This window comes from Pan paniscus, chromosome 21 (genome assembly GCF_029289425.2).
Source record: "Pan paniscus chromosome 21, NHGRI_mPanPan1-v2.0_pri, whole genome shotgun sequence".
NCBI lineage: Eukaryota > Metazoa > Chordata > Mammalia > Primates > Hominidae > Pan > Pan paniscus.
The window spans coordinates 62,240,240-62,266,443 of NC_073270.2; the positions used below are offsets into that span (position 1 = coordinate 62,240,240).

The 26,204-nt window shown below is 43.7% G+C and overlaps 2 protein-coding genes across 3 annotated transcripts in view; one reads left to right on the forward strand and one right to left on the reverse strand.

The window, feature by feature from the left end:
* RTF2 (replication termination factor 2) overlaps positions 1–26,204 on the forward strand; it is a 64,335-nt gene that overhangs the window by 27,144 nt on the left and 10,987 nt on the right. For both annotated transcript variants that reach the window (XM_008950650.4, XM_034947810.3), the window contains exon 6: positions 23,115–23,228. In XM_008950650.4, the coding sequence (XP_008948898.1) occupies positions 23,115–23,228 (114 nt within the window). The remainder of the gene's footprint in view (positions 1–23,114; positions 23,229–26,204) is intronic.
* On the reverse strand, positions 1,139–15,192 carry LOC100977271 (beta-1,3-galactosyl-O-glycosyl-glycoprotein beta-1,6-N-acetylglucosaminyltransferase 7). Its single transcript, XM_003806154.4, is given in 3 exon segments — positions 1,139–1,484; positions 4,908–5,003; positions 6,357–15,192. Coding segments are annotated over 3 exon segments (1,293 nt in total). The 5' UTR covers positions 7,327–15,192; the 3' UTR covers positions 1,139–1,257.

Consider the following 26,204-nt stretch of genomic DNA (forward strand, 5'->3'; position numbering starts at 1 on the left):
TTTAATAGTCACTCACTTCAGTTTCATACGATGCTGTGTGAACTCTTTTAGAGAAGGAGGATATATATAAAGTTCTCCACAACAGCAGCGGCAGCAGCAAAGTCGTGGACTTTCTAAGGGAGGAGACCCAGATCTGTGAATAGAGATAATCATGGCCATTCATGTCTCAGATCTGTGCTGTTCAGCATGGTACAATTAGCCACATGTGCCTATTTAAAGGTAACTTAAGGCCGGGTGCGGTGGCTCACGCCTGTGATCCCAGCACTTTGGGAGGCCAAGGCAGGCGGATCACCTGAGGTCGGGAGTTCGAGATCAGCCTGACCAACATGGAGAAACCGCGTCTCTAGTGAAAATACAAAAAACTTAGCCAGGCGTGGTGGTGCATGCCTGTAATTCCAGCTATTCGGCAGGCTAAGGCAGGAGAATGGCTTGAACCTGGGAGGCAGAGATTGCGGTGAGCCGAGGTTGTGCCATTGCACTCCAGCCTGGGCAACAAGAGTAAAACTCCGTCTCAAATAAATAAATAAATAAAGGTAACTTAATTTTTAAAAATTAAATAAAAATAAAGATTCACTTTTGTAGTCGCTCCAGCCACGTTTCCAATGCCCAGGAGCCCCTGTGGCTGTGGTGAGCAGTTAGACAGCTCAGCTGTGGAATGTCCACCATCACAGAAGGTGCTAGGAGACGACATGTCAAGACCGCAGACACTTGGGGCACCCTTTTATTTTTAACAAGCTGTGTTTTCTACTCCAGATGAGCTCCGTTTTACCCAGAGAAATACACTCTTCATTATTTTTCTAGGACCGCCAGAATAGGGTTACGTTGCTTGCAGCCAATGAGGACTGTTTCAGATAAGCATATTTTCATTTTCACTGGGAGTCTGTTCTTTCTTGGTATCTCATACACAGTAGTATCTGAGTCTTCAAAACAGGCTGTGTCATTCTTATTCCAGCTTGAGCCTGGATCCAGGTGTTTGGAGAATTTGGGTTTTTAGCAGCTTTTTACTGAAGCATTTGGCCTTCTAAGTGCATTGCTATATGTCACCAGTGGTAGCTTGAGTTTTTTTGTCTTGTGATTTCTTTCCCAAAGCTATAAAAGTGGCCTGTAATCAATAGTAAAGTCTTGTCAATAGCATGTTTCTGAATTCATTTTAGGAATAGTTTGTATCAAGGAATCATCTTCCCACTTCTTTGGTTCAGTGTTCTCTTGTTTCAAGTCAAGGAAACAGAATGATACCAGTAAGAAAGCAAACACTCCCTAGCGGTTCAGTCTCATATTGAAATGACTCTGCTGTTGAAAATGCCAGTGTGGCTCTATAGGAACTTCTGCCTGCCTCAGCACTTGAAGTCTGTGCCACCGCTCTAAGCAGGTAACCACAAGCGGGTCTGTCGAGGGTTCGAATTTGTTGGCAAACAGAGAAGGCGACTGAATGAGCCACGGCAGGTCTCCTGGTCCGTATAGGCAGATGTCTTCGACGTAGCGGCCTGCAGAAAGAAACACAAAAACCTAGCTGCCTTTGTTTCCTCACCCATTTTATTCACACACAGAAAGTGGCGCCTGCTCCGTCCGGTGTCACTGGTGAGCCTCAGCTTCACCAGAGTTCCCATCAGACAGCATTTCCATGATTGCCTTGACAGGGGCTTTTATGTTGAATTTTGAACTTACGGTGGAAAGGGGCACTTTCATTCTTTTAGTGATTTCTGAAATCTTTGTTAGTTACTGCTTTAGGTGAATACCATGGGATTTAACTCACCACGCACACACGAGAGATGAGCTAGCACTCATTTGCCTGCTAAAATCTCAGTTCCGATAGATTCTGAGTTCCATGAACTTCTAAGTCTTTTCATTGGTTGTAAGTAGTTCATAAGAATGGTATGGATTTTAAATAAGTCATTGCTTCTATATTTTTTGGGGACCCCAGACATGCACCACCATGCCCAGCTAATTTTTGTATTTTTTATAGAAACGGGGTTTCGCCATGTTGGTCAGGCTGGTCTCAAACTCCAGGGCTCAAGTGATCTGCCCACCTCGGCCTCCCAAAGTGCTGGGATTACAGGTGTGAGCCACCGTGCCTGGCACTGCTTTTTATTTGTTTTTCAGAGTGAACATTTGATACAAACATTGAAGTGGGAATTACAGGCCAGGCACGGTGGCTCACACCTGTAATCCCAGCACTTTGGGAGGCCGAGGCGGGAGAATGACTTGAGCCCAGAAGTCTGAGACCAGCCTGGGCAATAGAGTGAGATCTCGTCTGTAATTTAAAAAAAAAATTTTTTAAAGTGGGAATTAGAGTTGGAATCCAGTGGTGACTGGATTCCTTGGAGACTCAGTGACACTTTTTATGTGCTTTTGACAACCTTGCTGGCTCTTTCTGCTCTTGCTTTTAATTCTCACAGTAACACTCTGAAGTGGATTCCGTCATCATTCCCATTTTGCAAGGGAGGAAACAGATTAGCGAAGTGAGGCCTCAGCGTATGTGTGAGAGGGAAGGAGGTCTGTTTATTTCAGAAACGTTGCTCTTTCTCTGCCCAGCTCCTTCCTGCTCTCTTTCCTCACACCAGCCCAGTAATCCTACTTTTAAAAAACCTATCTTGGCTGGGCGCAGTGGCTGACACCTATAATCCCAGCACTTTGGGAGGCCGAGGCGGGTGGATCACAAGGGCAGGAGATCAAGACCATCCTGGCCAACATGGTGACACCTCGTCTCTACTAAAAATACAAAAATTAGCTGGGTGTGGTGGTGCGTGCCTGTAATCCCAGCCACTCAGGAGGCTGAGGCAGGAGAATCACTTGAACCAGGGAGTCAGAGGTTGCAGTGAACCGAGATTGCACCACTGCCCTCCAGCCTGGTGACAAAGCAAGACTCCATCTCAAAAAAAAACCTATCTTAAGGAAATACTGTTTTTAAAAGGGGCAGGGGGATGTATGCACAAAATGTCCAGTGTTGTTTCTAAGACTATGTAAGTGGCAGCTGTTACCATGATTTAACAAATTTTACCTGATAGACATATTTGCTACAATGTGCTAGAATCTCAGTAGAGTTACATTTAACTACTTTAATATTATAAATATGGGCCAGATGCAGTGGTTCATGTCTGTAATCTCAGCACTTTGGGAGGCCAAAGTGGTAGGATCACTTGAGCCCAGGAGTTGAGGGCCAGCCTGGGCAGCATAGTGAGACCCCATATCTACAAAGATAAAGAATTAGCTGGGTTTGGTGGCTTACACCTGTATTCCCAGCTACTTGGGAGACTGAAGTGGGAAGATCACTTGAGCCCAGAAAGTGGAGGCTGCAGTGAGCTATGATCATACCACCTGCACTCCAGCCTGGGTGACAGAGCGAGACCCTGTCTCAAAAAAAAAAAAAAAAAAAAAAAAAATTACAAATATGAAGACTATCAGTGGGAGAAACTTAGGACATAAGTGAAAAGCAACTCAGCTACACCTTGATTATAATGATACAGCTGTGCCATTTAGACACAGATGAAGTTGAACTAGAAGGGAATACAAATAAATGGACCATTTTCAGAGCTGTGTTAATGATATTTGAGTGATTAAAAATAAACCCTTTGTTGCTGGTTCTAATGGGATAGCTGGTCTTCTGCACGCAGAGTTGGACTGGGAGCTTGCCCATTGTAGTGGTGGCAGGCGGTTGCTCCCAGTCTGAGCCCCAGCCCTGCCCCTCCTCCCTGTGCCTGTGGGAGTGACTTCACTTACTTGAGCCTTGGGTTCCAAATCAGTAAAGGGTGAATAATGATTGTTTCTACCTGAGAATTGTTGTGAGGATTGAGTGCAGGCCCAAAGCTGGGACCCGGAAGATTTACCACCTCCCTACACACCAGGGCTTGGCCTACTTAGGGTGCTGACTCTGAATGCTGGCCATGGATGGCCACGCTACTGCCTAACTGTGAGTACCGTTTTCATACTGAAGCTAGTGATGGTAAGAACTTTCTGAAGTGTTTACTTTTAGGGAATGAGGACTTTGTTAGGATTTATACTAACTAGGGTTTTTTTCAAACATTGTTGAAACATTCTGATTTCATTGAGAATTCTGAATCATTACTTTATTATTGATAGTATCAACCCTTTATGACTTCTTACGCCATGTGCACACCTGAGGGGCTCCTGTTTTCAGGAAGAATCCGAGCCCCCTGCTTTTTCTGAGCATTTACTGACTAGTCCTGACAAACCCACGTGTGTAATGACAGGGAGCCCCTGCTTTCTAAAGAAAGGGCAGAGCTCTTGTTAACCTGTTGTTTACCTGTCACCTTTCTACCATGTGAATGGATCCCTAATTGAATCATATCTGCTTTTGAAAACACCCCTTCACTAGAAAATTGTTCCAGCCCTCTAACCTGGTCCCTCTGCTTCAGGAGGGTGGCTGTGCACATTGGCAGCAGGACTTACTTGTCTTTGAACTAGTCTGGTATTTGATTTACATTTTTTGTTTGTCTCCAATCTGTTTATTTTAGGCCAGTCTTTTAAACAGCTGAAAAACTGGGTAAACCTAGTTTATTTTTAATATCTAGTCTACTGTATTCAAACCCAAAGTCTCTACCCAAAATCACTGTTAAAATCAGTTATTGTATCTCTGTGCAGTAGTTCCTGCCACTGGGTAGGAAGCTGTGTGGAGACATATGGCAGGGCCTAGCTGTTGGCGCAGAGGGTATATTTACTTTGGGAAATTTTATCAACCTGTATTTTTTGTGATTTGTGTACTTTTCTGTATGAATCTTATATAAAAAGTTTTTTTAAAAAATTGACTCAACCTATACTAATTGGATCATCACTAATTCCAGATTACTTTAAACGTGATCCTCCGTCTTGCCCACTAGGATTGAGGCAGCAGTTTTATAGTTGTTGTAAAATTTGAAGCCTTTTTTGTTTTGTTTTGTTTTTCTTTTTACCTTTACGTCCATCATGAACATTTCCTTCCTCACTTTTCCGCTTAATGGCTCGAACATTTCCTTCCCAGCCAGCGTTTGGTGTAGCACCTGGAGCATCTAAGAGGAAAACAAAACCAGCATTCAGTGTGGAATCTGCTTCCCAGTTCTTTCAGTACAAGTTCTTCTGTGCTATCATTTCCATTTCCTCTAGATGAGGTAGTCAATGAGAAAAGTAGAGGGGAAAGTCCAACCTTCCTTGAGATGTTTCACTTGTAACATCTGATCAAAGGCTAGTGCTTTTGGGGGTGGGAGCATGTACTACGCTGGCAGTAGCATCCAGGTGGACCAAGGTTGGGAATCCCCATCTTTGTACTTGGGTTTCATTTTTCAGCCCTTTCTCCACCCCTTGTTACTCCCTTGCTGTATGCAGAGTGCTCTTTGTGATTCTCTTGGGATTCTTTGGATTGTTTTCTCTGTAACAGCCCTCGGAGATTATTTGAAAATCAAACTTGCAGTGGACATGAAATTATATTAAAAAAACCCCAACCAATGTCTACTGGATTCATCGTACACCACTGTCTAGGCTGATTAGCTTAGTTGTTCAGGCTTGAAGCCACACTCCCTGTAGAAGCCAGTCCACCTTTTACAAAGAGAAAATACTGAAGTCCACGTAAGGATGGTATCTGATTTCCCTCTACCTCTCAGAGAACCCATCTGAAGTATCAGATTTGCCACAAAATCATTACTAGCTTTAACATTTTCCATCTTACAGAGAGCCCTTAGCACAATGCCTGACACCAGTAGGTATCCAGTAGTATTTATAAAATAAATGAAGAACTTTCTAAAGATTTATACTCAGAATTTTCCAAAGTCTCAGGAGATGCAGAATGCCAGTACTTCTTTCTAGAGAGGGAACAAAAGCAGCCAGACTGGTTTGGGAACATCTTTCAGCTAACTTCAGACCCCTAAAATCAGAGAACTTCCTGTTTCCCTAAGTGGAAGGTCTTGCAAAACGTAGAACATTTACAAAGCCAAAGAAACATAGCTGAATTGAAAAAATGTTCAATTTTTTCAATAAATCTTATGGCCGGGCGTGGTGGCTCACACCTGTAATCCCAGCACTTTGGGAGGCCGAGGCAGGCGGATCACCTGAGATCGGGAGTTCCAGACCAGCCTGACGAACATAGACAAACACTGTCTCTACTAAAAATACAAAAATTAGCTGGGCATGGTGGTGGGCGCCTGTAATCCCAGCTACTTGGGAGGCTGAGGCGGGAGAATGGCGTGAATCTGGGAGGTGGAGCTTGCAGTGAGCCGAGATCGCGCCACTGCACTCCAGCCTCGGTGACCGTGTGAGACTCTGTCTCAAAATCAGTCAGTCAGTCAATCAATCAATCAATCAATCAATCAATCAGTCTGCTGCTGTTGCTGCTGACTGCACAGGCATCCATATCGGTGGGTCTTTCTTACCTTTTAGTCAGTTCAGGGTCACCCAGTAGTGTTGCTCTGGGCTGCGGATGTCTTTAGACCACTGAAGCATGTCTTTTGCACGGATGTCAGTCAGTATGAACTCTACAAACGTCCTTGTAAGTACATAGTAAGCACTTCCAAAATAAATGGTTAAGTTATGGGGTGGTTTGTCTTTGAATCTGTTATTTGGAGGTGCATAGATACTTCCTTTAGGAACGAATTCGAGATGACTTTGACTTGTCTTGGATTTAATGTGCAGTGGTTGGATTACTCCAGGAGTAATATTTTTATCACTCCATTTGCTTCTGATGTAGTGTATGATTTCTCTGTTGGTTTTGATGGGAAAATCCTGTCCACAAAGATTGATGACATAGTTCCATTGAAATTTAGAATGCACTAGATCTTTCATACAGTTAATATCTGCCTGTAGTCTTGTAAAGCCAGCATAAGCCACCTTCTCTGTCTTGGAAGAAATAAAAACGTTTTCAAAACAGTTAACCAAGGTTTGCACAGCAGTCTTAGACTTCTTTGGGGCCTTTTCATCAACATGAATACAATAAACATTTTGAGGTACATAAATAGCTCTGAGAAGCTGCACAAACATGGCCAGCTCCTTATGAATAGTTATAATATATGCCAAAGAGAAATCGCCCTCTTCTGCAGACAGGGGTCTGGTTATGAAATGCAGCCCCCGAGAAATCCTGGAGCAGTTTCCTGGTGTGTGTAAATGAGCATGTATTTCAGATTTATGAGGGGTTTTGCAAAATTTTGCAATTTGGGGGGCCGCCCCTTTCCCTTCAAATAAAGCGGAACACAGTTCATCTGGGTAAAAGCCACATTCTACTACTTCTGGTTGGGCAGGTTCTTCTTCTGATTCTGCAGGAGTTGGATTCCTTAAGTAAAGAAAAATGAAGATGCAAATGACTGCCCTCACGACAAGTCCAGACTTTGTGGCTCGAAGCTGGCTCATATCTTGAGCTCCAGGTGCATTCTTATTACCATAATTTGAGTATTTTTTCCTTTAAGCTTCCTAAAAGAACAACAGATACAATTTAGGGTGTTGTAATTCTCCCCCCCAACTTTATTGAAATACACTAAACTACATATACACACCCATGAAACCGTCATTGCAATCAAGATAACAAGCATTTCCCTCACTCTTCAAAGCGTTCTTATGCTCCTTTTTATCCTCTTTCTTTCCATCCACATCTCTGGCAATTGCCGATACGCCTTCTGTCACTCTAGTTTGTCAGTGTGTAACTCTTTAAGAAACTGCCAAACTGTTTTCCACAGTGGTTGTACCAGCAATGTATGATAGCCATTTATTATATAGCCTCTGGCATACTTGATGTGGTCAAATGTTTTAATTTTTACCTTTTAATGAGTGTGTAATGTTAGTTCCCTGTAGTTTTACTTTGCATTTCCCTAATGACTAATGATGTTGAGCATATTTTCATGTTATTGCCCTTATTTAGGGAGATGAAAAATCTCAAATACTTACTTTGGACATAGACACTGTCCTGTTCTGCCTTATTCAAAGTTCATTGTGTGCCATTATTCTGCATATAAGACTAAATCTTTCCAACAGAAGAAGTGACAAATTAAGAGGAATTTTATGATTATACACTTAAACCTGTTGAAGTGAATTTCTGGGCCAGGCATAGTGGCTCATGCCTGTGATCTCAGCACTTTGGGAGGCCAAGGCAGAGGATCACTTGAGCCCAGGTGTTCAAGACTAGCCTGGGCAACATAGTAAGACCCCATCTCTATAAAAAACTTAAAAATTAGCCAGATGTGGTGGTGCCCTGATTATCCCATTGCACTCCAGCCTGGGTGACAGAGTGAGACCGTGTCTCCCAAAAAAAAAAAAGTTTCTGAATTATTTTTAGGAAAGATGTCATAGATTAAAAACAAGGTATCTTTATCTAATAACATTATTTGATAATCATGTAGTTGTTTGTCTTGAGTCTACAGAGGTACATGAATAGGTGTAGCAATAGCAAAAAGTGACCAAAAGGTTTCAGTTAATTAATTATTACACGCAAGGATCATTCTCTGGAATTTAGGGAAGAAGATTGATAGGTAACATGTCAAGCTTTATATTGTTAGAAAGTATTTGTTTTTCTTGTTTATGAATCTTGACTTGGTTTCCATTAAAAGTTGCATGTTATTCCTACTTCCTGTTTTTCAGAAGACCATGTACGTGTGACTGGTATTTGAGCTCAGGTTGGACACTGGTCCCTTGCCTTTCCACATCATTTTTACAAATGCTGTTTGGATAATGCCTCAAACAGGCAGCATTTTTAGTTATCCTTGTGTTCTTAAACTCTGAGCCAACAAAAACTGTTAACATTGACTGTGGATTTTAAAGATGTTGTATTTATTTTCATCGTACAGTTTATTTCTACCCATCATGCTTCCAAAATAAATAGCAGCCACTGCCGAGGTATGTCAGGCCGCAGCGTGTTCCACTGGTTCAGTAAATGGTTTCTGCCCCAAACATGGAACCTTACAGCCTAATTTAAAGACACTCTTATAAATTATGTAATACTTATCTTTTTTTTTTTTTTTTTTTTTTGAGACAGAGTCTTGCTCTGTAACTCAGGCTGGAGTGCAATGGTGCGATCTCGGCTCACCACAGTCTCCGCCTCCCGGGTTCAAGCGATTCTCCTGCCTCAGCCTCCCAGGTGCATGCCACCATGCCCGGCTAATTTTTGTATTTTTTTAGTAGAGACAGGGTTTCACCATAATGGCCAGGCTGGTCTCAAACTCCTGACCTCGTGATCCACCCGCCTAGGCCTCCCAAAGTGCTGGGATTACAGGCGTGAGCCACCACGCCTGGCAATACTTATGTTTATAAACATGAAACCATCATAATTTATACATTTTATATGAGATTTCTAAATTAAATTAAACCTGACCATAGAAATTGAATAGGAAAGAAAAATGTTCTTGAAATGAAAGTAAAGCTTTTTACTACTTCTCCTGTAAGAATTTTGATTAAAGATAAACCAGATACCATAGTTTGTCATATCTTCCCCTGTATTATGACTTTAGTATAGGAAGAAGGGTTTGGGTTTTGTTTTTTTTTTTCTGTTGTCCTTTTATTTTGTTTTTTGAGACAGGGTCTCACTCTGTCACCCAGGCTGGAGTGAAGTGGCGCAGTCTCAGCTCACTGCAACCTCTGCCTCCCCGGTTCAAGCGATTCTCCTGCCTCAGCCTCCTGAGTAGCTGGGATTACAGGCATGTGCCACCACGCTAGCTAATTTCTGTATTTTTAGTAGAGATGGGATTTCACCATGTTGGCCAGGCTGGTCTTGAACTCCTGACCTCATGTGATCCACCCTCCTTGGCCTCTCAAAGTGCTGGGAATTTTTAGGTGTGAACCACTGCGCCCGGCCTATTTGTTTTTTTGGTTTTCTGTTGTTTTTTTTTTTAGGAGGAGTTTCGCTCTTGTTGCCAAGGCTGGAGTGCAATGGCGTGATCTTGGCTCACTGCAACCTCCACCTCCTGGGTTCGAGCGATTCTCTGGCCTCAGCCTCCCAAGTAGCTGGGATTGCAGGCATGCACCACCACACCCAGCTAATTTTGTATTTTTGGTAGAGACGGGGTTTCACCATGTTGGTCAGCCTGGTCTCGAACTCCTGACCTCAGGTAATCCACCTGCCTCAGCCTCCCAAAGTGTTGGGATTACAGGCGTGAGCCACCTCGCCCAGCTAGTTTGTTGTTTTTAAGATAACTTGTGAAAGCATTCTGTTCCTCCTGTCACAGAAGTGAGTTAGCCCCTCATCACTGCCAAATGATACCCCATGTAAATTTGGCTGTGCGCCGAGCCCAGGAGATTGGGTATTTTCAGTAGTTTATAATAATTAAATGAAGACAGGCCCCAAGGGTAGCCATTGTCCTTTGGGAAAATACCCAGGCTAAGAGTTTTTCCCTCCCCTGTATAGAGACAGGGACATGGCCAGTTCAGTGTTAACCTGCTGTGGCCCTCTACCTTGGTTCCATCAGCACCAGCTTTCACTGTGGCCCAGTTAAATCTTCCCTCTGGCTTAGGTTCACTGTGAAACTTCAGAATGGATGCCTGCTGGACTGCCCTGCTGAGTGGGAACCAGGGTCCCCAGCAGTTTAGTTTGTCATTGTTTCAACATAAACTTTTTTTTGAGACAAGGCCTCACTCTATCACTCAGGCTGGAGTGCAGTGGTGTGGTCATGGCTCACTGCTGCCTCAACCTCCTGGGATTTGGTGATCCTCCCACTTCAGCCTCCCCAGCAGCTGGGACTACAGGCATCTGGCTAATTTTTTGTAGAGACAAGGTTTTGCCACACAAGCTTTTTTTTTTAAAAAAAAAAATCTTTTAAAAATTGATATATAATAATTATATATGTTTATGGATCACAGAGTAATGTTTCAATACACACAATGTATCAGCACAAGCTTTTTAAGGCAGTCAGGCCCTCTATTGTAAATGTAGCCTTTGGAGATCTCACTGCTGTTGCTGTCACTTGAACATAACATCTAGTGGGTAATATGAAAATTCCTGGAGGAATAAACTTTTCATGGCCTGACTTTTTTTTTTCCTTTTAAGATAATGGTGAACATTATTTTCAGTTTTGCAAACATTTCCTAGCAATTCTTAGTTTTTGTTGTGGCTGTTTTATTTCTATATTGTGAAGTCAGCTATTTTAATGAAAAAATAATGAAGGTTTAGTTACTAAACATGAGATTTTCTGTCACTAAATTAATTTCCAGTAAATGTAGGTGCTATTTTGTAAGTGCGGGGAATATGCCTCTCATAAAAAAGTGTTCTTACTGAGTTTTTGAACCATTTTTTCCTCCATAGAAAGATGTTTAAGATATTTATTGTAAAGGCTGTAGAAAGAGTGGCTGTTACCCTGTGTATTATGTATGGAGTAGGTATGCAAGTTCTTTGGAACAGACCTATTTTTAACATTCCAGTGTCCTATTTTCCTTGTGTATTACTAGATCACAAACAGTTTCTAAAATTTGGGGGTTAGCCTGGGCGATGTAGTGAGACCCCTTCTCTACCAAAAAATAAAAAAAAAATTAGCCGAGTATCAGGGGTCCCAAAATTAGCCAAACCTGTGGTCTCAGCTACTCAAGAGGCTGAGGTGGGAGGATCATTTGAGCCAGGGAGGTTGAGGCTGTAGTGAGCCGTGATCATGCCCACTGCACTCCAGCCTGGGCAACAGAGTGAGTGAGACCCTATCTCCAAAATAAAATAAATTTGGGGGTTTGTGTGTGAGAGCATCTCAAGGCTTTTTTCGTGCACTGTCTTTCCTTAAATTGTCTTTCCTAGACCTGGTATATTTTAATAATCTTTTAGCCCTCCATATCTGCAGCCTTTGAAAGGTAGCATTGTTAAATATGTATATAGTGTACAGTGGGACAAAACAGCTTCCAAGCCATGAATAATGTTAAAAGTTAACCATTCAGTTGACTGAAGCCGTCTAGCATCCAAGAGATACAGTAGAGTATCTTTCAATGGAAATCATTGTCAAACTTATGGTCAAGGATGGTGATTAACTTTTTTCCCCTTTATGTAGTGCCAGAATCTGCACAAGAACAGGAATGATTTCCAGTTATAATTCTCAGAGTGGAATTATTTTACATTTTATGTTTTTGTCCAGGGTTAAAATACTTCCAGGGAGTTTTTTCAAAACACATTGCTCTTCTAATTAGAGCCAGTGCCTGTGTTCTTTTTTTCTTGTAATTCTTCTACAGTCTTCCTCTCCCGACTCTCAACAAGCCTTCACAGCCAGTAGCAAAAGTCAGCAATATGGGTTTGATATCGCATTACCTCCAGAACAGTTCGTTGAAGGATATAGTCTTTGAGAATTTGTTAGGATGGGATTTCATTTGTGGTAAAGACTTTTTAGGGTGAGTTGGCAGCATCCCATATATACTCTTTCGTTGCATTTTTTATATGTATATATTTTAAAGGAAATTCCTATGAGTAAATAGATAATGGATGGGAACCTTTAAAGGTGAACCCAAAATATTTTGCCATATATTCTAGAATATTACTATTTTAAAGCATTAACATTAATTTAACCAGCATAAGCAGTTGATTTAGCACCCAAAGTTTCTGAGAGCTTTACTTTTCAAAAAGGGTGGGGGTTAAGGGAGGCTCAATATTGCGTTTACCTTATTAGGAACCTCATATTTAGCTTCAGGAAATGGGCTTTGAATCAGGGCCCCAGTGTTAGGCTCACAGCCCTAGCACTTACGAGTCTGTTGGGCAAGTAACGGAAGCTCCCTGAGTGTCCATTTTCTTGACTGCGGATGTGGTGTATGGTAGTGTCTGCCTCACAGGGACACTGGGAGGAGGTGCGGGAGTGAAGGATGTGAGTTTCACACTGAGTCTGGCCCTAGGAGGTGCCCTGTGCTCACCGGCACTCACCCTCGGAGTAATGCGGCCCCAAAACCATAACTGCAGGTGCTGTCTTCACTTGTCCTAAAGTCTCTGTAGCCACGCAATGAAAATGTGGTGTCTCTTTCTCTCTGAGCTCAGAATGCTGTCCAGAGCAGCCTCAATGTTAGCACAATGTTTTCTTGAGTTACTTGAGATGAGTTGGACACATTTTGAATTCAAAAGCTGTCTCACTGTCCAGTGAAATGGATGCCTTTCACAAAATGCTTATTCCTAAAACATGTATAAGTTATTTTAGCCATTTTGATGGAAAGAAGAAAACTTTATTTTAGGATATCCACTCAAAACAACGACAAGAAATAAAACATTTTAGCTTACAAAATGAGAGCTGAGGATTTGCACGTGGCCTTGAATCTGCCTCTCATGTGAAGGGTTGACAAATGGTAGCATTTTATATTTAAAAATCTAGTTGATGCCATACTGGGAAAATATTCTACTTTTATTTTCCTTGGGTTAAACAAAAAGTGGGGGCTATTTTTGAGATAAAAAGACACCTGCAACACCTGCATTTCAAATATTACTCATATTCTAATATTTTAAAACCACAGAGCAAAGAAAAACATAATTTACTTCAAAAAGTATACCTGTGGCCAGGTGTGGTGGCTCACACCTGTAATCCTAGCACTTTGAGAGGCTGAGGTGGGTGGATCACTTGAGGTCAGGAGTTTGAGACCAGCCTGGCCCAACCCAACATGGTGAAACACTGTCTCTACCAACAATAAAAAATTAGCTGGGCATGGTGATGTGTGCCTGTAATCCCAGCTACTCTGGAGCCTGAGGCAGGAGAATCGCTTGAAATCAGGAGGCAGAGGTTGCAGTGAGCTGAGATTGCACTACCACACTCCAGCCTGGGTGACAAAGTGAGACCCTGACACACACAGACACACACACACACGCACATGCACATGCACATATACCTGCTTAACCTTTGCCATTGGTGGGTCCTGCATAGCTATTGAGACGCTTACCAGGAGAAGCCCCCTGGTTCCTGGAGTGGGAGTCCTGGCGGTGTCAGGGCCCAGCCTGGCCTTTCTCTCCCATCGGTTCCTCCCCGGCAGCGGCGCCTGCTTCAGTCACTTGAGTAGAGTTGCTTGGCAGGTTTTGTTGCCATCTGTCCCTGGAGAGTTTTATTCCTGTTGGTTCTGACCTGCAGATTGAAAAGTTGCTGCTTTTGCTTCTCTGAGTATTTCCTTGGGACCGGATCCTTCCCGAAAAACAAAATGAGACAACAGAAGATGCCTGACCCAGATGAAGGGCGCACAGTCACTCACATTGAGAAAACTGCAGGATGAAATCGTGGCATTCATGGGTCAGCGTCTTGAAATTATTTTAAATACAGGAGGCGTGATTTAGTTATCAGACCCTCTCTCATTAAGGGGATAAATAAAAGTCACTTAAAAATCCTGTTTCTCCATAAATAGCATTCAAAAAAATCCAGACATTTTACAAGGCGGGGGCTGAGCCTTCTCTGTGCTCTGTAGCGCCCCCAAGGGTGAGTCTGTGCCATAGCATGTGGTGAAGGTGGGGTCTGACTGCACCCCTTCGCTAGGCTTTCCTCTTCCCTTCTTTCTCCACCTCTGGGTACTTTTCTTCTTAACATCCTTTCCTTTTCTGGTTTTAAAGGTTCTCTGCTTGCTGGTACTCTCTGCAGGCTTGCCACAGACAGCTCTATTAAGAATATCGGCACCAAGAGACATAGATCACACACCGTAGAGATTTCTTATCTTCTATGTGCCTTGACGCCTAAGCGGGATGTGTGGTCAGATGAATACAGGTTCTCTTCACCTGCTCGTGGGGTGCCTCTGAGACACATGCTGCTTTTTTGCAGAACAGATGTTGCTGTTGCCATAGCACAGAGTGTTAGAAAAACACTGAGCAGACAGAATGTAGTCCCCATAATCTTCAGGGGTTGTGGCATTCATGTGGCCTTCCAGTGGGGAGACCCCATACATTTTGTTTGTGTGATGTTCAGAGTCCGTGAGTTAAGGTTCTGATTTGATCTAGCAAGAATCAGAAAAGGTTAGGTCCTTTTATGTGTGGGAGAGTCACATTGCCAGCTTGTGAGGTCTTGCTGTGCCTTCTCTTCCCCTGCATCTTGAATGCTTGTTTTGAAACATGTCCTTGCTGGGTGCGGTGGCTCATATCTGTAATCCCAGCACTTTGAGAGGCTGAGGTGGAAAGATTGCTTGAGGCCTGGAGTTTGAGACCAGCCTGGAAACATAGCAAGACCCCGTCTCTACAAAAAATTCTTAAAAATTAGCCGGATATGGTGGTGCGCACCTGTAGTCCTAGCTACTTAGGAGGCTAAGGTGGGAGGATTGCTCGAGTCCAGGAATTTGAGGTTACAGTGAGCTAGGATCGTGCCACTGCACTGCAGTCTGGGCAACAGAGTGAGGTGCCATCTCATAATAATAATAATAATAATAATAATAATAATAATAATATTTGCCCTGTGGGTGCACCTGGACTAGACGGCAGATCTGCTCACACTGGCCCATTCCTGGGGGTCGAGGGTTGGTGCTGGGTTTCACTTGTTGTCTCACATTCTACATCTGGAAGGAGGAAGCCATTCTAAGCCAAATAGCAGTGGAAGAAGCAACTGAGGAAATGCTGGGGAGTGTTGCCCACATTAAACGTTACACTTCCACATTGCTGCGGGAAATGCCAACACAAGAAGCAAACATACTAGACGAGCTGAGCCACCCATTTCTATTGGTAATAAATGGACAAAGGGTAAATCGGCTTTGTGTATAAACCTCTTATACAGATTGACTAAAGTAAAACATTTAAAAAATGAAATCCCTAATAAATAAAAGGACATACGGTATAATTTACAAAACAGGTGTCGTGAATGCAGTGGGGTTTTTTTATGTTTCTTAATCCAAGCCATAAAGGAGCTATCTCCCTTGCCATTCAGATTAGCATAAGTTTTCCTTCAAAACATACGATGTGATGGGCACCGTCACGTATGGGGATGTATATTTTCATGCAAGCTTTTGGGAGAACTGCTTGGCTTTAAAATCTCATCTCCTTTTATCCTACTTTGAAATATTTCCTTAGGCTCTGTTCTTATTCGTTCATTCAGCAGTTATTCACCGTGTCCATTGTGGGCAGAACCCTAGGCTCCTCCCACCATGGAACATGAAGACAAAATGCTTCCTGCTTGGGGCTAACAGTGTAGTGGAGGAAACACACTGTTTTAAAAGTCAGTACAAACATGCAGACATACACTCATTTACTCTAAGCCATGGGGTACTGCAAAAAAACAAAAACAGGATTCCGTGATAGAGAATGACTACGTCTCGGAAGTAGAATTCCTAGGTCAGAGATGCATGCAGTCAGCTGTTCACTGCTAATATTATTGGTAAGGACAAAGATTGGGAAGCCACTGTTTCATTTGTTAAAGTGATATAAATATCTAGATACATTAGCATATTGCTCCTAATTTGACCACTGTTCCCCTCTTGGCACTTCCCCTACTGGCCTTTTTAAAAATACTTTTAAAAAGCATCCAGAGGGCATATGAATATAAATATACAATTACTAGTTTGCTTTTTCCTTTAACTTATGATAAGCATTTTGTACATTGCCCCAAACTCTAACCGTATAATATTCCTTTTTGGGAATGTATTATGATTTTTTTTTTTTTTTGAGAGAGAGAGTCTCGCTCTGTCACCCAGGCTGGAGTGCAGTGGCGCGATCTCGGCTCACTGCAAGCTCCGCCTCCCAGGTTCATGCCATTCTCCTGCCTCAGCCTCCCGATCAGCTGGGACTACAGGTGCCCACCACCATGCCCGGCTAATTTTTTGTATTTTTAGTAGAGACGGGGTTTCACCATGTTAGCCAGGATGGTCTCGATCTCCTGACCTCGTGATCCGCCCGCCTTGGCCTTCCAAAGTGCTGGGATTACAGGCGTGAGCCACCGCGCCTGGCCGTATTATGATTTTTTTTAACCATTTCGCCCATTCTTTGGACATCTGAGTTACAAGCGATAAAAAGGATGAAGATACAATTTTAAATGGATGTATAATTTCTACTGTACAATAACAGTACTCAAGAAAAACGCATTAGCAGGAAGATATGGGTGATTTTTCTGTTGGTATAATACATGTTATTTACTAAAGAGGTGGGGAGCAGGTCCCTGTGGACCAGCTGTGACTTTGTGGCAGCCCCACTCCCCATCTCCGCAGTAGCCCCTACCCTTGTTTTCCCTCATCCTTCAGGGATGAACCACTGCACTCAGGTCTCTCGGGTCAAGCACCTACCCAGAACGAGTGATGGGGCCCCTAGTGGTTGGGAGGACTCTGCCCAGTCTCCAGGGGCAATTCCTACCAAGGTCCAAGTCATTGAGGCCCTTGAGGGTGTGGGTTTGGTGTTAATGGATCTTTTGAATTTTCGAGAGAAAGAGCAAGATTACTCAATTTCTAATGTGAGGGGTTCCTGACTTCTTATTGTCAGTGGCCAATTCAACTTTAAAAGTACAATAAGTCTGGGCACAACACAACACAACTATATGCAGAATAAGGTCCATGTCCTCTGAACAGTCTGATCTAGAGGAAGGAGACCGCTTACCCCAACGCTGTCAGAAGGAGGGGCAGCAAGGAGTGATAGAAGCAGCAGCAGAAACCTGGGAGGAGAGAAAAAGAAAGGTGGGGGCAGCACCCACAGGGAGCAGATGCTGGGTTCCTCCCCACCCCTGGGCCCTTTATGTCATAGCCACAGCTCCAGGCCCCACTGGGCCTTAACTACCACCTGGTTCTGTTCCTGCAGATTCTTTTTCATTCCAAGGAAGAGACCATCTTCCAGAGCCAAGGGAAAGCTCTACTCAGACCTCCCGTAGCGTGAGACTTCCCAGGGAACCTCCTCTAGCAGAGCAGCCTGTCCCTCCTCCTGTAGGCCCAGCTCTCTACAGTGATGGCTAAAAACAAGCTCCTTGTCTTCAAGGGTTGTACCAGTTACATGCTAGATTGGGCACGTGCTTCAGTCATTCATATAACTTCTCTATGGCACCACCCTCAGGGATTTGTGGGTCAAAAAGGTATCTTCAGTCATGAAAATTTACCAGACCCACCCTAGAAAAAAAGCTGATCTTAACCTGAAAATCACTGTTGGAGACAAGAACCGCATTAAATAACCCAGCTAAGGCAGGGGCAGAGGAGGGTCAGCAAATGCTTGTTGGTATCTTCTGTGCATTTGGGAGATTCTGGAAAATCTTTGGCAACTTCAGGAAAAAAAAGTACTTTTATGGCGTTTCTTGTGCTGATAATGTTTTCTACAAAAGAGATTCCAGGCATAGTATGTCTGTTATTGCTCTGGGCACAGTAGGTCTGTTAAAATTACTGTTCCAGTTGTTTAAAGAATTTTGTTATTATTTGGTTGCCTGCCTCTATGTTTTTCAAAGGCAGTGTCTTATGGAGTAACTAAATATTTTAGTTAATAACAGACCTTATCTGGCATACTTTTAAACATCTATGACAATAACATTTAATAGAGTTTTTCATAGATATTAGAAAGATAAATTTTGGTTGATCCACTCAATATGTGACTCTTTGAAGTCATGTTACCTACACTAATCAAGATAGTGTGGTGCTGGCATGAGGACGGGCATATGCATCAATGGAATAAAATGGGGAGTCCGGAAATAAACCCTCACATGTATGGTCATTGATTTTTGACAAAAGGGCCAAGTCAATTCGATGGGGGAAAGAATAGTTTTTTCAACAAATAGTGTGGGGTAACTGGATATCCACATGCAGAAGAATGAATTTGGACCCTTACCTTACATCGAATGTAAAAATAAACTCAAAGTGATCACAGACCTAAATCTGTAAGTTTTAGTTACAAACCACTTAGGAGAAACACAGGAGTAAATCACAATCTTGGGTTAGGCGATGACTCACTAAATATGACACCAAAAACGTAGCAGTAAGAGAGAAAATTGGTAAGTCCAATTTCATCAAAATAAAAAATTTTTGTAATTATCCAGTGTAAGATATTTTGTCATAACAGTCTTGGACTAAGACAGAACTTATATCCAGAATATGCTGTATAAAGACCTCTTAGAACGCAACATCAAAGAGACAAATAATACAATTAAGAAATGGACCGGGGATTTAAGCAGACATTTCTCCAGAGAAGGTATACAAATGGTCAGTTAGCACGTGAAAAGATGCTTAACATCTCTGGTCGTTTGGGAAATGCAAATTAAAACCACAATGAGACAGCACTTCACACCCATTAGGATGGTTATAACTAAAAGGAAAAATGGGCAGGTTGCAGTGGCTCACACCTGTAATCCCAGCACTTTGGAAGGCGGGTGGATCACCTGAGGTCGGGAGTTCAAGACCAGCCTGACCAACATGGTTGAAATGCCATCTCTACTATAAATACAAAAATTAGCCAGGCATGATGGCGGGGGCCTGTAATCCCAGCTACCCGGGAGGCTGAAGCAGGAGAATCGCTTGAACCCAGGAGGCGGAGGTTGCAGTGAGCCGAGATCATGCCACTGGACTCCAGCCTGGCGACAAAGCGAGATTCCATCTCAAAAAAAAAAAAAAAGAAAGAAAGAAAAGAAAAAGAAAAAAAGAAAAACGATGACAGGTGTTGGGAAGGATGTGGAGAAATGAGAATCCTCAGGCATTGCTGGTGGCAATGTAAAATGGTGCAGCCTCTTTGGAAGTTCATCATTTGAGGAAAGGCAGTTCCTCCAAAGGTTAAACATAAAGTTAACTTATGGCCAGTCATCCCAATCCTAGGTATCTACCCAACAGAAATGAAAACAACTGTCCACAAAAGACTTCCATGTGAATTTCTTAGTCTGAAAGTGGAAACAACTCTGTCAGCTGATTCATAGATGAAACTTTATTTGGCAATAAGAAGAAATGTAGTTCTGATCCATACTATAACATGGATAAATCTTTAAAACATTATGCTAAAATCCAGTCACAAAAAAAAAAAACATGTATATTGTATGATTTCATTTATAGAAATGTCCAGAAGAGGCAAATTTGTAGGATGGAAAGTAGATTAATGGTTGCCTAAGACTGAGGAAAGGGGAATGGAGTGAACGCCAGTGGGTATGGGATTTCTGTTGGAAGTGATAAAAATACGCTAAAATTAGATTATGGTGATGGTTGCACAACTCTAAATATACTAAAAGCCATTGAATTCTATACTTCATTATGTTATGTAAATGAGATTTCAGAAAACCTGTTTTTTAAAAAGGCGAGTTAGGTAGCAAATGCACGTGGTGCTGAAGCTGTTCCTTTTAGAGCCGGCTCTTAGCATTCTGTGTCCTGAGCATTGTACTGTGAGCTAAGAGATAGAACATGATTTCTGCTTCCCCCACCCCTAAAAAAAGGTTTGGGAGATCAGAAGATGTAAAACAGAAACCCAGAATGCTCTTCTAAGAGTTAGCTACAGAGTAAATAAAAGTTTGAAGAGACTTCCTCAGGCAGGGGAAGACAGAAGTTTCATAGACAAGATGATAATAGTAAGCTCACTGCTCCATTTTTTATTTTTAAAAACTTGCCACCCAACTCATAGAGGGCAGAGACTATGTCTTAAATAACACAGGGCCTACCAGCTTCAGGGTAAAATCAATGAAATCTTTAAACTGAGGCTAGGCGTGGTGGCTGACGCCTGTAATCCCAACACTTTGGGAGGTTGAGGCGGTTGGATTACCTGAGCCCAGAAGTTCAAGACCAGCCTGAACAACATGGCAAAACCCTGTCTCTACAAAAAATACAAAAATTAGCCAGGCATGGTGGCGCACACCTATAGCCCCAGCTACTCAGGAGGATGAGGTAAGAGGATGAGGTGGGAGGATGGCTTGAGCCTGGGAGGTGGAGGCTGCACTGAGCCATGATGGCGCCACTGCACTCCAGCCTGGGTGACTGAGTGAGACCCTGTCTCAAAAAAAAAAAAGTTTACATGACTATGAGTATGTTCCATAAATTAATCCTTTGAATGTTATATATGCTATGAATATTTCACTTAGCCTTTGGCTTATTGTTTTTTGTTGTTGTTGTGATATTGTCATGTAAAAGTTTGTAATTTTTACATAGTAAAACTTATTTTTTTAAAATAAGTTTTTAAAGTTTAAATAAAAATTATTTAAAATAAGTTTTAAAGCTTTAGATCAGAGGTCCCCAACCCCCATACCAGTGACAGTCCGTGGCCTCTTAGGAACCGGGCCGCACAGCAGGAGGTGAGCCGCAGGCGAGAGAACATTAGTGCCAGAGCTCCATCAGCGGCATTAGATTCTCATAGGAGCACAAACCCTGTTGTGAACTGCGCACGTGAGGGATCTAGGTTGTGTGCTGCTTATGAGACTCTAATGCCTGATGATCTGAGGTGGAACAGTTTCATCCCAAAACCTTCCCCCAACGACCTACCATCTATGGAAAAATTGTCTTCCATGAGACTGGCCCCAGGTGCAAAAAAGGTTGGGGACTACTGTTTTAGATGACATTTCCTACCCTAGTTATAAAACACATTTTCCTATAAATTCTTCTTCTTTCTTTTTTTACATTTAGGTGTTTATAACCCTAGTCCAAGGCTTCTCAACCTCAGCACAGGGGCATCTTGGCTGGGTAACTCTCTGTGGGGGGGCCATCCTGTGTACTGTATGATGCTTACTGCATCCCTGGCCTCTACCCACAAGATGCCAATAGCACCTGCACCCCAGATGTGACAGCTAAAAATGTCTCCAGACATCGCCAAATGTCCACTAGGGAGCAGGATCAACCACTGCACTTGCGTTAGACCCCAAGTGGTTAGAGAGCCACTGCACTTGGGTTAGACCCCTCTTTTTTTTTTTTTTTTTTTTTTTTTTTTTGAGACGGAGTCTCACTCTGTCGCCCAGGCTGGAGTGCAGTGGCACGATCTCGGCTCACCATAACCCCTGCCTCTCGGGTTCAAGCGATTCCCTCACCTCAGCCTCCCGAGTAGCTGGGACTACAGGCATGTACCACCACACCCAGCACCACCACACACAGTTTTTGTATTTTTAGCAGAGACGGGGTTTCACCATATTGGTCAGGCTGGTCTCAAACTCCTGACCTCAAATGGTGATCCGCCCACCTCGACCTCCCAAAGTGCTGGGATCACAGGCATAAGCCACCGCGCCCAGTCTTAGACCCCTCATTTTTGCATCTGAGGAAACTGAGGCCCAGAGAAGTGGTGTGGCCTGAGCCAGGTGGCCTAGACAGATGGTGGCAGAAATCTCAATTCAAAATGCAGGACTGGGAACCTCCACTCCTCGTTCTCGTTTCTTCCCTGTTTTTCCTGTCCCCAGCCGTGAGTACCTCTGCTGTGCTAGGCACTGGGTAGCTGCTGGGGCCACAGCAGGGAAGAAAACAACATAGATAAAGTGATGAAGACAAGACTCCAGGTCATGATTAGTGCCATGGAGCAAACACAGAAAGAGTGCTGGGATCCCACCAGTGACAGCATGGTCACAGGGAGCCTCTGCGGAGGTGGCTCGCTCACTGACTGCTCTGTGAGTGTGGGCATGCCTGTGGTGTGTATGTGTGCATTTCTACCACCACAACACTGTCAGGATGGTCTAGACCCTGCTCGCAGTCTTGTTCTGCCGGGGTGTGTTGGGCGCCCCCAAGGCTGCCGTCATGCTTGGGGGTTTTCTGAAAGACTTGAGACTTAGCATATGGTTGTATTCAACTAACATTCACTGCAGCAGCGTGGTATGGATACACAGCTGGGTGTTAAGGGAAAAGGCGCAGGTAGCAGAGTCTGGAGGAATCCACGTGGGGCTTCCTTACGCGCACTCCCTCCCTCAAGGGGTTGCACGAAGTGAATACTTCCCCCCGCAACGAAACTGCAACACGTGTGATGTTTTTGCCCAGGGAAGCAAATGAGAGACTCAGTACCCAGAGTTTTGGCTGAGGGCTGGCTTTATACCCTCGGCCTAGCATGTTCCAGAATTCCACACTCCCATGAGCAGGTAGGTGTCAGCATAGACCACATTGTTCATACAAAACGGTCTAGGCACGGTGAGCCAAGCTACTCTTGTCAGTTAAAAAATGGCAGGAACCCTCCCAAAATCCAAGTTCCCAGACACCATCCAGGCACCAGCCTTGCAAGTGATAGCACTCTTAACCTGCTACGCTGACACTTTGCTGTGTGCGGGAACTTTCCAAACCAAGGCTTTGACCAGGGAGCCGGTAATAGGAATTTACTCGGAGCCTGGGGGCCACTGCTTGGGGCTGAGAGTGGGGGACTGAAGCGTGGCCTCCCCATTGACTGGTGATGGAATCTGCCCTGTCTTGTTTGCCCTCTCCAGTGTGGGGCTGCCTTCCAGGAGGATGATGTCATCGTGCTCAATGGCACCAAGGAGGACGTGGACGTGCTGAAGACAAGGATGGAGGAGAGAAGGCTGAGAGCGAAGCTGGAAAAGGTAATGGGAGTCTTCAAGTTCCACCCAGCCCCCATCTCTGCTCCAGAGCCGACTGCAAATCACTGAACTGAGCTGGCAGCTGCTTAGGGGTTTGCATGATCAAGGCGATTTTTATAACCTAGAAGGGCCTGGACTGTAGAAGCAGATTCCAGCTGAGGCCCAGGCACTGCCTGGCTGTGGTGAGCACGGCGGCTCTGCTCTTCCCCGCCGAGCTTTCTCATCAGTGAAGTGGGGTAGTGACAGCATGCGAGGGCACGGAGCTGTCAGCAGGCTCCAGAGACCATGGCCATAAAGCACTGACACTGACACGGCCTCAGCAAGCCCTTGGGGAAGGGCAGCCCCCACCGTTGCTGCTGCTGTCACTTACTGTTGCTGCTGATTTCAGGCGGTACATACTCAGGTCTCATAGCTTGTAAAACAAAGGAAAAATGAAAAGTCACCATCATCCCAGCAAAATGTAAGGCTCCCCTGCTGCCCAGATTGGAATGTGCTCGGGAGGGCCCTGGCAGTCTGGGCTCCAGCAGGCCTGGGTGGGCCTGGGTGCCTGTGCGTCTCACCCACTCCCAGGGCGTGTGGATGCAACTCCTCAGGGTCACACTTTGAATAACAAGGAGCTAATGAGTAGCCTTCCCAAAAATGGGGGCCAAATCCCTCACCTTCCTGAGCCCTCCCACGGGGTGAGGGAGGTCTTTTATGGAGCGTGGTGCTTCAGCGTCCAGAAGGGAGCCTGGTATCCAGAAACAGGGAAAGCATTGCTGAGTAACGTGGCGGAGCGAGCAGGCTCCAGACAACGCATCCACCAAGAGTTCTTCCATGCGCTGGTGATTCCCCATCCAGCAGTAAATGTTGTTCATGTTTACAGATGATAGCTATGAAATACAGGCCTTTCGTGAGTGGCAAATTTCTTATTCTTTAAAAAAAAAAAAAAAGTTGGGTTCAGGATAAGCTAGGGAGAAAACTTTATGTGATCAGAGCTAAGGCAAAAGAATGCTTGAAGGACTAGAAAATTAGCTCCAGTAGGCTGAGGACATAAAATTATGAAACAAATCGCCTGCCCTCACGTGGGCGTGCATTTTCCCAGTGCCAGTCCAAGGCGAGAGTGATGGAGTACCTGAAGATTTTTCAGAGGTTTGGGGTTTTTAAAAAATCGTAACAAGACAGGACTGTATCACCCTGGAATAATGTGTAATTCGTGGTTGTGAGGCTTTAAAAAGCCGAGGCTTGAGCACATGGTAGCAGTATTACCGTTATGCATGGATCCAGAATGATCAGAAAGAGCCAAAGGCGTTTGTATTTTCTCCTTTCATCATTTTACTTAGGTAGAAAATAATGTCTGAAAATGGCTCTGTAGTTCAAGGAACGGTGCCCAAACTCTGAATTCAGATGCGAGTAGAAATACTCCGTGGAGCAATATTATAAGATGTTAATACAACATTCCTAACAACTGTTTAAAGAGTCACTTGGTAGGCGGGCGTGGTGGCGTGTGCCTGTATTCCCAGCTACTGGGGAGACTGAGGCAGGGGAATCACTTGAACCCGGAAGGCGGAGGTTGCAGTGAGCCGAGATCGCACCTCTGCACTCCAGCCTGACAGACTCCCTCTAAAAAAAAAAAAAGCCGCTTGGCCATTTAAATGCTGTGTTCAGGTTGAAAAGTAAATACATGTGTATCTTATATAAAGTGTGTTAATTCTAAATTGGTTTTCTAAATTACTATGATTTCATTATTGTAAGAGAGAAAAAAAGAGGGAAACTAAGTTTGAGGTCTTTTTAACTAAGGACAGTTGCCAAAAGCCATCTCCCTGTTCTTAATTGCTACCATTGATCAAGCTCAGTTTTAAAAAACACAAAAGGGCGGCCAGGTGCCGTGGCTCACACTTGTCATCCCAGCACTTTGGGAGGCTGAGGCAAGCAGATCACTTGAGGTCAGGAGTTCGAGACCAGCCTGGCCAACATGGTGAAACCCCATCTCTACTAAAAATACAAAAATTAGCTGGATGTGGTGGCGTGCGCCAGTAATCCCATGTACTCCAGAGGCTGAGGCGGAAGAATTGGTTGAACTTGGGAGGTGGAGGTTGCAGTGAGCCAAGATCGTACCACTGCACTTCAGCCTGGGCAACAGAGGGAGATTCTGTCTCAGACACACACACACACAAACACACACACGCACACGGGAAAAATGCATTTCAAAGGAAACTACTAGAAATGTTCATATTCCCTTTGACCATTTTGCTTTCGTGAGTTTTCTCTGTCACAGGTTTCCTGCCAAGTTAATTCAAAGCCCAGTGGGACTAACATGCTCCTCTCTGCAAAATATTCTCCAGAGCTTCTGGGAATACCTCATAGCTACTGCTACCAGGATACCAAAATATTTCCCAAATACACTTGCAGCTGGAAGCAAGATATAACATTTCCTCTCTAACTCCTTCTTGCCTGTGCTTTTCAAATAACCTCAGCTGTGAATGGAGGGCTTAGAAGTAAACAGTTGTCTCTTATTTGTTTGAAGGACCGAGTATCAGTTTTCACAGATGTGAATGCTTGCATTGCATGTGTGAAATGCACAGAAAGTCTTTATGTTTTGTTATAAATCACACTGCATGTATATGTTAGAAATTCAAGGCCTGAGAGGTCTTTCTTTAATGCTCAGTGCTGGGAGATGGCTGAAGTAATCAGGCTGCATATTTTTAGTGCCACCTTTTGGATGCTTAGGAAATTGACATTTTAAAGTAAATTAAATGAACATAGTCCTACTTGTCATTTCTGCGATTAAATCAATTCCAACACAGCTGTGTGGCCGTAGAATGGTTTGTTTATTTTATTATTGCTGATCAAAATAACTATTATGAGTAACAGAATTCTAGTGCCTGGAAATCTAACAAGAGTAGTTTTGAGTTTAGAAGAATTAGCTCAACTGTCTTTAATATAAACTTCAAGGCCTTACACTTGAATAACAAATACCAAAGCAGTTTGACAGCTTTG